The following is a 16925-nucleotide window of genomic DNA, read 5'->3' on the forward strand; positions in this document are numbered from 1 at the left end:
TTCACTGGAGCCCTACAGATCGATCCTTGATTGTCTGAATGTGGATGAAGTCATATTTAACCCATACAATGATCATCGGGAGGTGTATGACTTTGAAGAGATATGCTAGTACTCGGGTGGGATTATGTGCAGTCGAAGAAAGGTGTACCGCCACTTGATAGAGCCGGTGAAGAAGAAGTGCTGGCATGTGTAGTGCATTCCAAGACATCTATCGATTCTGCCTGCTCTTGGTGTAGCGCAGTTAGTTAAGGCTTTCCAAAATTTCTTGTTGTACGACATACCTGAGGTTGATTGGGGTTCAATGTTGGAGGATCCATGGCAGTACGCACCAGGATACATGGCCTGGTTCTATCGGGTATCTCACTTGAAGGTACTGCCACCTATTGAGGGAGAACCCCCAAGGCCGGCTAATAAGGAGGTAGTCATTGTGCAGGAGCATGTTAAGGATAGTCTTGTTCAATGATGATCATCATAAGTTGCATAAACATGGTCGATGAGGGGTTTCATGATGGTCAGACATACAAACACCTACGGTATACAATGACTAGCAGGAGGAGGCAGTCCAAAGCACCTACATATACAAATACCTATTGAGATATTGTCCGACACTACATATCCGATGACCAGATGGATGATACAGTCCAAAGCACTGTGACTAAGACAATATTTTTTTTATTTGGTTGTTTCTAATTTGATTGTAAATGATGAATGTGTTTTGTATTTTGGTTGAATTTTCTTTAATGTCATTGTTACTTAAACATTGTTCGAATGAAGCAAAGAGAGATTTTCTAGACATTTTGCTTCACTTGGGCTGACTTAGTCTTTTTTAGGACATTTTACCTTCTACCCCTACACTTATACTTTCACCCTTATAAACCATAAAAATTCCAATTTTACCCCTTTTATCATTTGACTTCACCCCCACAAATTTGTATACCAGTAAAGATTTCCAGAACTTTAGTCACTACACCCCACTAAAATTCTGGAAAACTTCTCCATGTGTTTCGGTTTACTATTTTGCTCTGCAATTGAAAATGGAATTGAGTAATTTTGGAGATTAATTTCATCTAGATATAGAATTGAGTAGTTTTGAACTATATAGGATCACAATTTCTTCTGTTCATGGCATCCTTCGTTGTGGATGTGAATAGGGTATAAGTTATACTCACAAATTGTTTAATTATACATCTAAGAAATTGTTGAATCTGTTGTGTACTTTTAATTCTGTTTTTTCTGCCATTTCCTTCCCAATTGCCATAATACCAATGAAATGAATTAGTGTTTGACTATTCAATCAAATATGAATTTTAAATAGCTGCAGTCCAATCATCGGTCATGAGAGATTCATTTTGGTGTTGTAAGTGTATTCAAGAAATCTGCAATTTACCCAATGTTTAAGAGACCATCTCTCAGATTTTTTGGTTTAGAAAGCTAACGGAAAACTTAACTTAAGATTGTCGGAAATTATTCAATTAGAGAAAAAATTCTGTACCGCAAATATTGTTGGGTGAAAGTTGAAAGAGGGGTAAAAAAGTTAAATGATAAAAGGATAAAATTGACATTTTAAGTGATTTGTAGGTGATGACAGTCAGTCATGCACTATTTTTAGAGTCTTTTTCATGATATTTTTGAGTTCACAAGCAATTTTAAGCAGCAAGAAGAGCAAGAAAAGCAAGAAAATTGGAACAACTGCAAGCTGCCAATCGTACTGCGATTTTCACCATCGCAATACGATTTTTGAAGTCAGAACACATGTTTTTTAAAGAAGCCAAATCGCAGTGCGATTCCTCCTGGCGTGGTACGATTGCAAGATGGATCTGGAAGGATTTTTAGGGTTTAAGGCCAAATCGTGGTACGATTATTGGCATCGTGATACGATTTTGGTGCGGCCAGATTTGCCTATTTAAGATGAAGACAGTCTCAAACATGAGAAAAAGAGCAAAAAGGAGGTGTGAAGAAGCAATGGAATTAATAATTTAAATGGGCTTTGTTGGTCCAAGAAGAGAAAAACCACGTGAGTTAACTTGGAAAGAAAGAAAGGAATTAGGTTTGGAAACATTATAAAAGAAGCCACACTATTGGTTGCTAATTCATTCACGTTGGGCACAAGTGGATCACTCTTTGGAAAGAAAAGGAGCCGCACGCATTACGAGAAGATTGGAGAAGAGGCAAGGCTTCAATTCAACGCATGCAAGAAGGAAACAAGGCATATCAAATTAAAGGAATTCTCAAATCATTGTAATTTCTTTTATTTATATTTCTTAATTCTTTTTATCATGTCTAACTAATTCTCTAGATTAGGTCTGAGATGATTCTGGTGTAACCCTAATTGATACATGATGCTGTGAAACTCTATTTATTGTGAATAATTATTTAGTCTTTATTCAATTCAATTGTCCTTAATGCTTTTTATATCCTGATCAAATATAAACATGATTTAGTGAGAACGAATGACTACTGACCATAGCTTTCGACTTAGACATAATTGAATTGTTCTAATAAACATGGTTAGTCTAGGAATGGATAATCGTTTATTAGTGATATTAGGTTAACGTGCTTCAAACCTTCAAAGATTATTAGACCACCTAAGGAATTAGGGGATGTAGTTTAAGAGGAGGGTCCTAACTCAAGGGATTGATTAGGACTATTTTGTTAACTATCGTGGGACTGGAAAATCATTCATAAGAATAGGTGCAGCATACCAATTAGGGGAACATAGATGATTCGAAAGACCTAATCTCATCTCTCTTTATCTTTTCCAAAACTATATCTATTTTCTGTTTATTTAATTTTTATGCAAATCAAATCTACTGCCTAGTGGCAAACAAAATATTTTACACATCCTAAATATTAACCTTATTGCTGAATTGAGATTAATACAGTCCTCGTGGGATCGATATTTTTACTACTTCGATAGTATTTGGTGCACTTGCCAGAGATCTATCAAGTTTTTGGCGCCGTTGCCGGGGACTGTTGAGTCATTTCAATTTGGCAATTTTGTTTTTTTTATTTAGGATTTCTGTCATTTATATTTTTGTATATATATTTATAAAAAAAAAAGATTTATGCTCTTCTTTTTCTTCTTATTGTACTGTGCTACTGAAAAGTTTATCCAAGTTTTGCAGCTATGATAGACAGGGTACTCCTCTATGACACAGAAGAGATTGCTAAGTTGCAGTATGAAAAATATATGCTATCTTTTAAGATCAAAATTTTGGACAACAAAATCTCGAGTTGTGGTCATTATGAGGCGAATCAACCAGGTAGTGATGGTGAAGGGAAGAAAGAGGTGATCAACATCGATTACAATACTCAACTTCAGAATATTTTAGATGATTTCTTGGTGTCAAATCAAGTTTTATTTGAAAAGTTTGATGTTCAGTGTGGTGATCTTGTTAAGAAAGCACATGAGTCTCAGAGGAAGCTGGTTCAGATGGAGATTGAGTGTCACAAGGTTGTGGTGGAAGAAAATCTAAAAGTGTGGAGTGTTGACATTTTCCCGAAGTCTGAACAAACAGGGGTTAAGGAAATCACTTGTGTGCAGATGGTTGCTTGTCCTTCTCTAAGGTGGAAGAGCTTAAATTCCAAAGGTTTAACTGTGAGCACATGGGAGCATCTACTTCTTTGTTACAAATTCATGGAATTCCTACCAAACAAGAGGAAGAAGAAGGATGATGTGTTCTTTCTGACATATTTGCCACCCTAACAGTGGTTGAAGCGTCAAGCTCAATGACGTAAAAGAAAGCGCTTGGTGGGAGGCAACCCATCCTTTTTATTATGTCTTTATTTTCAGTATTTTATTTTTATTGTTGAGTCAGACAATTGTCAGAATGTTTGAATAACTCAGTTGTATCCCCCTGTTATGTGATTGAATCTGAACTTGTTTATTATTGATGAATTTGCTTGTTTGTTGACTTTTTCCAGTTTAGTAACAAATATTTGTTCAAGTGGTATTCCAAAAGTTCTAAAGGAGGGGTGACTTGATTCAAAGGTGAAGTGTACGGCATTGCTAGGTAGTCACATACTCCCAGAAATCTCAGCCATAAGGTTCATTGCCAAATTTGTTTTTTCAATTTACTTATATTTAGATTAGTTTCCATGCAACTACATTTCTAGAACTTGCATTGTTTCTCTATTATTGATTGGTCTTTGTCAATTACACACTGAGGCAAAAGTGCTTGGTCCTGTGAGCCTTTTTGAAGCCTACCCTGTTTTAATTTGTTGAATTTATCATTTCTTAACCAATTTGAGCCGGTAGGATTAGAACTTTTTGTTCGGTGACAAACTACATTACAAGCCTAGAGACCTTTAGGACTTGTCCCTTAATGTATTTTCTGAGTTAAAGCATTGTAGGATGTTGCTAAAGATTAAGTTTGGGGTTGCTATTGGAATTTGCAACCAATTAAGTTTGGGGTGGGGGTACTAGAGAATAAGAAGAACAAAAATGAAAGAAAGTCATGGAAAATATACACAAAAATGGTGTATGAAAAAAAAAATGAAAATGAATGATGAAAAGAAAGGGACAAAACATTGAAAATCCGAGTAACTTCAAACTCGATTGTCCCTAAATGTTAAAAATATTCTCTAGTACCTTTGCATTGATTGTTGTTTCATAAGGTGAATGAATGAAGGATTGAATTTTGTACTTTAACTTCCGTAGGAATGCCTAACTCAAATTTTGTGTAGCCTACTTATCCAAATATTATCCCACCTTCACCTAAGCCCCGTTATAACCCTTAAAGACCTCAAAGTGTGCATTGACATTGATTTTGATTGACGTTTAGAAACTTTTCAAGTGTATGGTAATATGTAGATTGCATGTCGACTGTGAACCCTATTCAAATTGTTGCGTGGAGTTGTGAACTGGTGGATGCAAACAAGTCAAACTAGCTCATCTTTAGCTAGTAAGGTGTTGAACTTTTGGGTACTATCGCTTGATCAGGTAATTGTTATTTTACTGTCGATTGTCAATATTGCAAGTAGATTCCTTGAGGACAAGGAATGGTTTAAGTTTGGGGTTGTGATGACAGTCAGTCATGCACTATTTTTAGAGTCTTTTTCATGATATTTTTGAGTTCACAAGCAATTTTAAGCAGCAAGAAGAGCAAGAAAAGCAAGAAAATTGGAACAACTGCAAGCTGCCAATCGTACTGCGATTTTCACCATCGCAATACGATTTTTGAAGTCAGAACACATGTTTTTTAAAGAAGCCAAATCGCAGTGCGATTCCTCCTGGCGTGGTACGATTGCAAGATGGATCTGGAAGGATTTTTAGGGTTTAAGGCCAAATCGTGGTACGATTATTGGCATCGTGATACGATTTTGGTGCGGCCAGATTTGCCTATTTAAGATGAAGACAGTCTCAAACATGAGAAAAAGAGCAAAAAGGAGGTGTGAAGAAGCAATGGAATTAATAATTTAAATGGGCTTTGTTGGTCCAAGAAGAGAAAAACCACGTGAGTTAACTTGGAAAGAAAGAAAGGAATTAGGTTTGGAAACATTATAAAAGAAGCCACACTATTGGTTGCTAATTCATTCACGTTGGGCACAAGTGGATCACTCTTTGGAAAGAAAAGGAGCCGCACGCATTACGAGAAGATTGGAGAAGAGGCAAGGCTTCAATTCAACGCATGCAAGAAGGAAACAAGGCATATCAAATTAAAGGAATTCTCAAATCATTGTAATTTCTTTTATTTATATTTCTTAATTCTTTTTATCATGTCTAACTAATTCTCTAGATTAGGTCTGAGATGATTCTGGTGTAACCCTAATTGATACATGATGCTGTGAAACTCTATTTATTGTGAATAATTATTTAGTCTTTATTCAATTCAATTGTCCTTAATGCTTTTTATATCCTGATCAAATATAAACATGATTTAGTGAGAACGAATGACTACTGACCATAGCTTTCGACTTAGACATAATTGAATTGTTCTAATAAACATGGTTAGTCTAGGAATGGATAATCGTTTATTAGTGATATTAGGTTAACGTGCTTCAAACCTTCAAAGATTATTAGACCACCTAAGGAATTAGGGGATGTAGTTTAAGAGGAGGGTCCTAACTCAAGGGATTGATTAGGACTATTTTGTTAACTATCGTGGGACTGGAAAATCATTCATAAGAATAGGTGCAGCATACCAATTAGGGGAACATAGATGATTCGAAAGACCTAATCTCATCTCTCTTTATCTTTTCCAAAACTATATCTATTTTCTGTTTATTTAATTTTTATGCAAATCAAATCTACTGCCTAGTGGCAAACAAAATATTTTACACATCCTAAATATTAACCTTATTGCCGAATTGAGATTAATACAGTCCTCGTGGGATCGATATTTTTACTACTTCGATAGTATTTGGTGCACTTGCCAGAGATCTATCAGTAGGGGTAAAAGATTAATGGTAAGGGTGCATGGTATAATTTCCTCTTTTTTATAGCCATACATTATGAGTTGGGCTTAATTTTTTATTTAGATTCTTTGATCCACTTGACCTTTTTTTATTTGAGAATTTATTTTCCCACCCTATTTGCTTCCAACGTGCCTTCCCTAACCATTTTTACAATATTTTAGATTATATAATTCAAAATCACTAAATACTCAGAAAAACCTATACGAATTACCCTAGTTCCTGTTTTTTTTCAAACGGTTCAAAAAGCATAATCCAAAAAACATTAATATTAATAGTTTAGATTAAAAAAATTAAGTTTCTGTCAATTTAAGTTTCTACCTCTGTAATTGATAGGAATGGCAGTTAAATGTCGTTACTGCAGCGACAATTAATTGTCCTTGATAAGACCAGTAGTTAACTATTGTTGCACGTTTTTTTTTTTGTGATTCAGGTTGCAACGACAAATTATGTGGTCCACGACACACATAAACTTTTATAAACTGATGTTGGGTTCATTTGCTGTAAAACACAACAAAGAACCATGAACACTTATCTTATAGATATTGTTAGCCACATAAACTTTTATGAATTGATGTGTTAGCCACAATTTACTACAACGAGAGAAAACCTAATATGTTTAGGGTTTGGGTTGATGTCACACTATCTAGCTTGAAGGGTTAGTTGAACCAAATCAATCTTTGACTCAACCACATAGACACATGGGGGTAGAAAATGTTGAGTAGAATGTTCATCGAGCGACTTAGATGGAAGCATCCAGTTCACTCAAATGAAGCTCAGAAATGACGAGGACGTGAGAACCATATTCTCAATATTATAGTAGTAAAGGACAAATCAGGTCTGACACTTCATTGATCAGATCTTTCCAAAATATTTAAGAAATTTTGATTTGACTCAAGACCTATGAATAAGTTAGTTTGTCTGATTTGTGATCTATTATGTTGTGTTTTATTATGTGTTTTACGTTGTCGAGTTATGCTTAATGTATATTGATGTTGTCTTGCATGGATATTGAGTGGTTTTGTCCAATTAAGACCAGAACCATTGTCTTATCTTTGAATACCGCCTTTCTTGTATTATTTACAAAAGCATTAAATGGTCTTTGAATACCCCTTTGCATGTGTTCTTGCTTGAAAATGTACTTTTCTCTCTCCAAAGAGAGATTTTCTAGACGTTTTGCTTCACTTGGGCTTACTTAGTCTTTTTTTTATAGGGTATTACTTTTCCCACCCTATGGCCTTCTCGCGCGCCCTATTTTTTTGACCAAAATACCCTTTATCCGGACTATGTTATCCGGACAATATCCGGATCGTATAATCCGAAAGGTTTGAAATCACCCTGCCCAATGAGACTTGCGAAAGTTAGGTTTGGTCAGGTGAAATACAATCCGGAAAACATAATCCGGACAGAATGGTTGTACTCTGGAGGAGGAAATCCGCGCGCCCTGTGTTCAAACGCCCTATGTTCAAACCAGGCGGGAAAAGTAGACGTATAATTCCGGAAAATGTAATCCGGACAGCTAGGGTATATATAGTTCTCCAGAACCTAGCTGAAGCAGACCACCTTTATCAAAAAAACACTCCCTACACCTCTTAAAAACCCTCCATTTGGGCGAAATCAAGGTTTGGAGCAGCAATCTAGCCATCAAGGGGGGTTAACATCATCATTTTCGACTGAATGCAAAGGTAATGTGTATATAAACCTTTCCCTAGTCGATTTTTAGGCGATTAAGCTTTGATCACGTTGTATGATCCTCACTGTACTTTTTCGGAATTGGCAATCCGGACTGCATTCATGCTTTCCGGATTACATATTCCGGACAATACCAGTACAGAAACTGTGTTCATTTTCTGACTCTGTTTTGCACTGTTTTCAGTCATGGTTGTTCCTGTTGATCCCCCAAATGATGATGCACCTCAGAATGAACCTCCTGTTGTGTTGCTGCTTCTTTTACTTGAATATGCGCATGATTTCGAAAATGCCAAATCCGAGAATCCCCAGTTGTTGCTGTTTGTATTGACCAGCGAGAACATTTTACCACCAAACACAAGTTTGCAACACACAATGATTTGTTGGAGTGGGTTCGGGAGAAAGCTAGGAAGCTTGGTTTTTCCACTGTTATTGGTAAATCCGATAACGGTGGCAACAGAAGAAACGCATTTGTTAACACGTTCTCCACGGTGCTTGTGTTGGATTCCACATACAAGACAAACAAGTATTGTCTTCCATTGCTTGAATTTGTCGGTAACACCTCTACCATGAAAACATTCTCTATTGCTTTTGCCTATATGATGTCTGAGAGGCAAGACAATGTTTATTGGGCTCTTGAGAGGTGTCGTGAGATGTTGTACTCCAAAGATCTCTATCCCAAAGTAGTTGTCACTGATCGGGACAATGCTTTGATCAATGCTGTGGAAAAGGTTTTCCCTAAAGTTACTACTTTGTTGTGCTCATATCACATTGGACAAAATGTGAGAGCAAAGTGTAAAGTGGATTGCAAAGTGACATGTCTCGAAGGCAAGAATGGGCAAGCGATTAAGCCTGGTTTGGTAGTGAAGACTGTGATGGCTGTATGGATGGATATTGTGGACTCCGACACGGAGGAAGCATATATTGATAATTGGATCCGGTTCAAAGTTGTATGCGCAAAATTTCCCAAGTTTTTGGATTATGTTGAAAAGACAATTTTGGATCCGGTTAAGGAGAAGTTTGTGAGGTTTTGGGTTGACAAAAACCTTCATATGGGAAATACTACAACAAACAGAGCTGAATCTGCACACGCTCGGTTGAAAAAGTATCTGAGTAGTAGTATGGGTGATTTGAGCACAAACTGGAAATCCGTTCATGACATGCTAGAGTTGCAACATACCGCAATACATGCTTCGTTTCAGACGAGCATTATCATGCTTGAACATCGGTTCAAAGCCAAGGTGTTGTGGTCTAGGTTGATCCGGAACATTTCAAGGGAAGCTTTGCATCATCTCGTAGTGGAGTACAATAAAGCACTTGAAATTGGTACGGATAAATCAAGACGTGGTTGTTTGAGTTTGATCACATACGGATTACCGTGTGCATGTATGCTAGCTTTGAAGATCAAGAACGACACCGCCATTCGTTTGGAAGAAATTCACACCCACTGGAAGAGGTTGGGGTTTGAGTACGAGGTTGACCCGAAGCTTCAAAAAGAAGACATCTCTCTATTGCCAGAATGGGGTATTCTCCAGGTATTTTTTTCAAAACTGTGTTAGTTTATGTTCTGCCCAGGATTTCTGTTTCTGTATTCTGTTCTGGTGAAATCCGGATATAATCGATGGATTCCGGATTATGTAATCTGGAAATGTAGCATTTACGCCCCATGCAAGTGCATTGAAGGCTCATGCAAAGGGTGTATCGTGAAGTTCCGGATTATACAATCCGGATTACCTTATGTATTTCGGATTGTATAATCCGGAAGGCATCAGTAATAGTCACAGAATGCATGTTTCTGACTGTTTTCCATCAACAACAATAATGACAGTTTTTTACACATTGTAGGCCCGGTTCAAGGACGCCGATTACAACATGAAGGTGCATTTGAAAGAACAATTCCAACAATTTGTTTTACCGAAAACCACCTCTATGCGTCCACCGCCAAATAAGGTCACCACCAAAGGAGCTCCAAAGAAAGATAAGCAAAGCATTCGATCGACAAGGCGGTCCCCTTCCCTATGGGAGATTGTTGACTCCCAAGAGCAAGAAACACAGGGTTCACAGACACGGTCAACAGGGACGAGTAGAAAGAGTGCACGGAAAAGCAACATGTCTCCTACTCCTCCTAAGCCAATCCCAAAAAATCCAAAGAAGACATCACCCGTTGAAGTCCGCATACCACACAAAGACCAAATCCCAATTTGGATGCATGGCTTTATTGAAAAGGTTACGGATGTACCCGGTGATGGCCATTGTGGGTTCCGAGCAGTTGCGGTCCTGCGTAACTTGACTGTTGATGATCACGTATTAGTCCAGTACAACCTTTACAAAGAGCTTATCAGTGTAGAAAATGCCCGCTATCGGAGGATGATTAATGATGATAGGCGGTATAAAGAGGTCTTGGACGCTCTATCCTATGCCGGTATTGGATATGCACCACCGGATAAATGGATGACAATGCCGAATATGGGGTTCCTCATCGCACAGAAATTCAACCAAACTGTTGTTGTGTTGTCCATTGGGAAATCAGAAACCTTTTTCCCTCTATGTGGTCCACCGCCGCCTCCAAGTATCGATCCATTGATCTGTCTGGCATATGTGAATGACAACCATTTTATGGCATTGAAATTGAAGGATGGTTGTCCGATTCCTCCCACCTCCGCTCTATGGAGACAATACCATCGAGAGGATGCAGACACATGGCCTGATAGATATGTCAGCCGGATGGCAGATTATAATGAGCTATGTCGGGCGGCGGGTGTTGAGGTCATAGAAGATGATGAAGAGTTGTACGTTGTTGAAAATCTTGATCCCGATGAGAGGGTTGGTGTTGGTCCTGCTCCTGGTGTGAAGGTTGAAGTGGATGATAGTCCCATTGATCTTTCGGCACCATAGATTAGATATATATCATTAGTTTAGTTGAAATGTATATCATTAGGTGAAATGTGTAATGATATAAATTCAATTTTTTTTGGCATAATGATATATATATATATATATATATATATATATATATATAATCATTTTTTGATATAATATTTAAGTTAATTGTCTTTTATACAAACATATATAATGATTTATTGAAAAAAAATGATAAAAACCACAATGACATGCAAATCTGTTTCAGTTCTGTGCACTGCTTCATTCCGGATTATATAATCCAGAACTTCCCGAGGGCAAATTTGGAAAAAAAATAGGGCGCGCTAGGAAATGCATAGGGTGGAAAAAGTAACTCCCTTTTTTATATACATCATGACATATGCCTATTTTTTAATTTAGATTCTTTGATCCAATTGATCTTTTTTATTTGAGAATTTATTTCCCACCTTATTTTGTCCCCAAACCATTTCTACTGTATTTCAGATTATATAATTCAAATTCACTAAAATCTCAGAAAAACATATAGGAATTACCCTAGTTCCTGGTTTTTTTCCAAACGGTTCAAAAAGCATAATCCGAAAAAGGAAACTTCCCTGCCTTGCAATTAATGAAGCCCTCCTTGCATTCGCATATACTGGTAGCCCAAGTTAAATAAAAGGAAACTTCCCTACCATACAATTAATGAAGCCCATCACAAGCTATAATAAATATTGGTTGACATTAAACCTAAACAACCGACTTTTTTTTAGGAAAAATTAACCTTTATAAACTGGACATCAATTTAAACGATCTAAGGAGAGCCTTCATTGACAACAAATTCTCCATGCACGCCTCTCCAATAAATAATGTGTCATCTTCATATTGTAGATGGCTCACCAATACCTTCGAGACATGTATCTGATACCCATAAAATATCCCAAATGCACCACAATATCCAATAAACCCCTAACTTCTCTTCCAAACTTCCACCAATTAATACAAAAGGGTGTTAAATCACCTTGCATAAGTCCACTACTAATTGTCATCGCTTCCATGGGAATCCCATTCGCCAATACCGATAAATTATCCGAAAACACACAAGCCCTTATCCAACCTCTCGATTTTTCATCAAAGTTGAATCTTTAAAGCATGTAATCCAAAAAACTCCAACTTACCAAATCGTAGGCTTTATCAAATTCCACCTTAAAGATCATGCACTCCTTTTTAGCCTCTTTGAAAGGATCATTCTATTTCATCAATTTGATTTTTGTACACTCATCCTCATAGCTGTTTAGAAATATTTCGAGTTTTGATTTTTGTTTTATTTGCTTATTAGTGTTTGCAACTTTTTTTTAGAGGTGCAACCTTTTATTCTCTTTTTGTTTTTTGATGACGTTTGTATTTTTCTATTTGCGGCATATTTTGTTGGTTGTTCATGAAAATTAATTATTTATTTTTCAAATTTGATGGATTATATCAATAAATGATTGGATCGATGATCTATTATTGAACTCAATTGCCACTAGGGCTGGAAATGAGTCGAGTCGAATCGAACCTGTCTGAGTTTAACACATATGTCTAGTTAAAATCTTACACAAGTCTGTTATTTACTTCGCTCCTTTTTTTTGGGGTGATATTCTTTCTCTCTTTTATTAAATTGTTAATTAAATTAGAAATAATTCCTCCTCCTCTCTTTGATAAAAAAAGAAGAAATAATTCCTCTAAAAACAAGTACATTGTATTTTAATATTAAAGCTTGTATTTTATTAATTTTTACTAAACTCATGAACCAACTCATGAGTACATATATATTATCGAGTCAACTCATGAACCAACCGAGTCGAACTATATAAAGCTCAAGTTCAACTCATTTATTTAACGAACTTAATTTTCAGCTCAAGTTCAGCTCGTTTGGTTCATGAAACAAGTTCAACGAGTTAATTGTCGAATCGAGTTCCGAACTATTGTCGAGTTGGTTCGGTTCATTGACAGCCCTAATTGCCACCTCTAATAATTAATCCATAGGACTAAATAAAATTTTAAAGTGAGAATTTTTAAGAGATAAAAGAAAATATAAATTTCTTGTAAAAAAGGGGTCCTTTTTAAGTGTCTTAGAAATATATACCTCTAATAATCATAGTGTTTAGCTTGAATCTTATGTAAGACTAGGACACATAATGTATATACTTCTTTTTAATGAGAAGAATTTTTTTTTATTAAAGGAGTATAACGGGTACTTGAAACCCATTAAAAAACATCAATAATCAATAATTAGACATATTGAAAGAAATCAATTGGATTTGTCCACCAATAATGAACCAAGATCAAGAAACACACATAATTCGATCAATCATCTCCATCAAATTAGCCACTTTGCAATTAATCACCTCCATCAGATCATCTCCATCTGAACACAATTACATGCGTGTATTAAAACTAGAATACAAATTTAACGTGGGTGGGTATATATTTATTTATTGAATAATAATAATGAAACACATTTTTTTTATAACAATACTTAGACACTAGGTATTGCTCACCACATTTTATTTGACAATTTTATTTTCTTTCAATATATATGTGGATTTTTGCAGCATAAAACTTGAGTTGTGTTATTATCAATTTCACCAATTTCTTAACCAAAAAACAATAGTACATACACCTCTAATTTTCCTAGACTCGGTTCAACACTTTATTTTGTCTTCATCTCTTTTTCTATCACACATCATCAACCGGGGGCGGAGCCAGTGCATGTGAAGGTGAGCACCTGCACACATGAGTTCTTTAAATTTGCAGCAACAATATGTATTTTATTCTATTTGTACACCTTGAGTTTTTGTTGTTGCACCAAGTCTTGACCCAAAGACATGTCTCATCTGTGTTGCTACTAACGTGACTATGCTTTTGTTATGCCAGAGACAGAGTTGCTGCTCCTGTCGTGACCCTTGAGTTGTTTCTTTTCCTATAATTTTATTCTTAACCCTTTATTTCTACATGTTGTAAAATAAAAATGGAGAAGCATACTCATGATTATCAGCTATAAAGCTTCGATGATTCATACACTGCACTAAGTCCATTTATGTAAATGAGTCGTATTATGCATGAGATTTTATATGGTTTTTACATTTCCAATCTCTCATTTCTAGTCATCTATTTTTTTTCTCCCAATTCTTCCGTTAAAAAATAGACTATGTTTATGGTTTATTGTAAAATATTAATGATACCTCTTTCAAATTCCTAGTACTAAATACTATAAGTTACAATTCGTTTTTTAGGATATTATTTACAATTTATTAAATTTAATAAAAGTTACAAAATTTTATGCAGTTAAGACGGACACCAAGTGTCTGTCTTTTTCGTTTTTATACATATAATTAATTTTATAGCCATTGTTATTTAAATTTGGAGATTAACAGAGAAGAGTTAATAAAGACTTGGTATTTTTAACAATTGAAACATAATTAATGGATTCGAGGATAATTTAAGACGGTTAAAATAGGTTACATAAAAAAAAATATGTATCCCTTTTATTAGTTTTTTTATTAGTAGAATGTATATACAAAATTATAAGTTGAATATTAATTTTTTGGGAAAATTACATTCACCTCCCTTGAGGTCTATTGAAACGACACAGACACCCCCTCTAGTTTTAAAACTAACACTAACATTCCTCATGTTCTAATGAAATAGACAAACACCTCCCTTTCTTATTAACACCGTTAACTTTTCCATCCATTTTCTTTTTTCCATCAGTTTCATGGATCCCTCTGTCATCATCAGATAGCAAACAACCGCCATTGAAGACAGCAAACAACAAACCTCGATTATGGCTCACTGATGAGTCATAGATAGTCTATTTTATTGCTTTATTTAGTTCAGTTTTATTTAAGATTTGATTTGATTTTATTGCATTTTATTTCCTTTTAGAATATTTTACTTTAAATTGTCTTTTATTTTATTTCAGGAAAGAATATATGATGGAAGGTGTCTTGGAGCAAAAGAAAGAGGACTGGAGCAAATACAATACAAGAATACGAAGATACGAGACAAAAATATGTCTCTACCAAGTCAGAAGCTTGGCACGGCCTGTGCCAACATGTGGCACGGCCGTGCCACCCTCCAGGACCACTTTTGCTGCTTTTCTTCAAGCCCAAGTTACTCCGTTGCAGCTTTACTGTTTTGCCCTTATAGTAGCTTAGTTTCTAAGTCAATTGTAAAGCTATAAATAGAGTAGCACTCCATCATAAACATTCATCTTTTGTTCTTGGAATAAAAGTTCACTTTTATATTATTGTTCTTTTACTTTATTGCTTTCTCTCTTCTTCCCCTATGTCTACAATGAACGTTAGTGAGTAGACACTTCTTTGTCTTGGGATTGTTGGTAAGTTTAATGACATAATCCTAAACAAACCAAGCTTAAACCCTAATTTCTATGTAACCCTAATTTCTAATCTAGATTCACCGTCTTAACATGGATTAACAATTATCAAACTGTGGAAGCGAAAGCGGAGGGTTTGATAATCGTTAATCCATCATCCCAAACATCAATTCATAAAGCGAGAGCGGAGCTTTGATGTTGGAACAAGTGAATCTAGACAATAATTGCAAAACAGTGAAATAGTCTTTGCAATTATTGAGACAAAGAGTAGTTTCAATCCTCTATGCATCTTCTAGTAATCAAGTCAGCGAAATAGGGCTTGGTTACTAGAAGTAAACTCTCACCGGACTTTCATCGGAAAGGTGAGGGGCTAAGGGAAACCGGTCTTTAGAAATTAAGGTGTAAACCATGAAATTAGATGTTTAAGTCTTGTCTAGTGAAGGGTTTGTTATTATGATAAACTAATAATCCCAAGGCTCTTTTATTATTATTGTTATTTATCTTCAGCAATTAACCCCCTATTTCATAATCTTTCTTCTCTTCTAATCATTCTCTAAAAGCTAATTGAATTCACAACTCCCTAGCGGAACGATACTCTTCTTACTACTATTACTTCGATAGGCCGTGCACTTGCGGTTTGGCTCTATCAAGTTTTTGGCGCCGTTGCCGGGGAGTTGTTGTAATTTGATCAACTTTTTAATAGTGATTAGACTAAAAAAAAAAAAAAAATCTTTTTCGTTGTTTTATTTTATTTTATTTTATTTTATTGTTTTTATATTTCTTTCAAAAAAAAAAATCTTTACTTTATTCTATTTTATTCTATTTTCGTTTTATATTTGTTTCAAATATATATATATTTAAAAAAAAAATATCTCTCTCTCTCTCTCTCTCTCTCTCTCTCTCTCTCTCTCTCTCTCTCTCTCTCTCTCTCTCTTTCTCTTTTTCTATTCTATCTCTAACTGTTTTGATTTCAGGCATGGCTCAAAACCTTTATCAATGGACCTTTTCTCCCCTTTCACCACCTTGTAAAGCTTATGAAATTTTTGGTCACACTGGTGTTGAATGTCAACTAGGTAGTGTTGTTAGAAGTCCCGAGCAGGTAAACTATGGGTTTAGGAATAGTCAAAATTTTTTTCAAACCCCTCAAAATCTTTTTGGACAACAAATATCACCACCCGGTTTTGCAAACAACCAAAGAGTCTCTCAAAAATCCGACTTGGAACTTTTGATAGAAAATTTTGAATTAGATAACATTAGGCATAACCAAGAGTTTAAAGTCAAAGCTGGAATTTTGAATGACTCTCTCAATAGGCTTTCCGCAAATGTGGATTCTCTTTCTACTCACAACAAAATGCTTGAGACTCAAATCCCTCAAGTAGCCCAACAAGTAACCTCTTACCCACAACCCTCCGGAGTCTTCCCGAGTCAAACTGAAACCAACCCCAAAAGCCCAATAAATGCTATTACACCTAGGGATGGTAAGCAATTAGAAGACCCCGTTGTGGAAACCAAGAAAATTGAGGTTGAGGTAGAGAGTGAAAAGCCACAAAGTGAGAAAGTTGTAGTAGAAAGTGGAAAGCCTCAC

At 35.7% G+C, this 16925-nt stretch overlaps 1 protein-coding gene across 1 annotated transcript; it reads left to right on the plus strand.

The window, feature by feature from the left end:
- Positions 1-7824: 7824 nt before the first annotated feature.
- On the plus strand, positions 7825-10998 carry LOC146900111 (uncharacterized). The gene is made up of 4 exons (XM_085736906.1): positions 7825-7903; positions 8291-8346; positions 8439-9638; positions 9949-10998. Exons 1-4 carry the CDS (start codon positions 7825-7827, stop codon positions 10996-10998), a joined length of 2385 nt encoding a protein of 794 aa, XP_085593032.1.
- The last annotated feature ends 5927 nt before the right edge of the window (positions 10999-16925 follow it).

The sequence above is a fragment of the Medicago sativa genome, chromosome 8 (assembly GCF_051527215.1).
Source record: "Medicago sativa cultivar Bolivia chromosome 8, Bolivia_mono, whole genome shotgun sequence".
Lineage (NCBI taxonomy): Eukaryota > Viridiplantae > Streptophyta > Magnoliopsida > Fabales > Fabaceae > Medicago > Medicago sativa.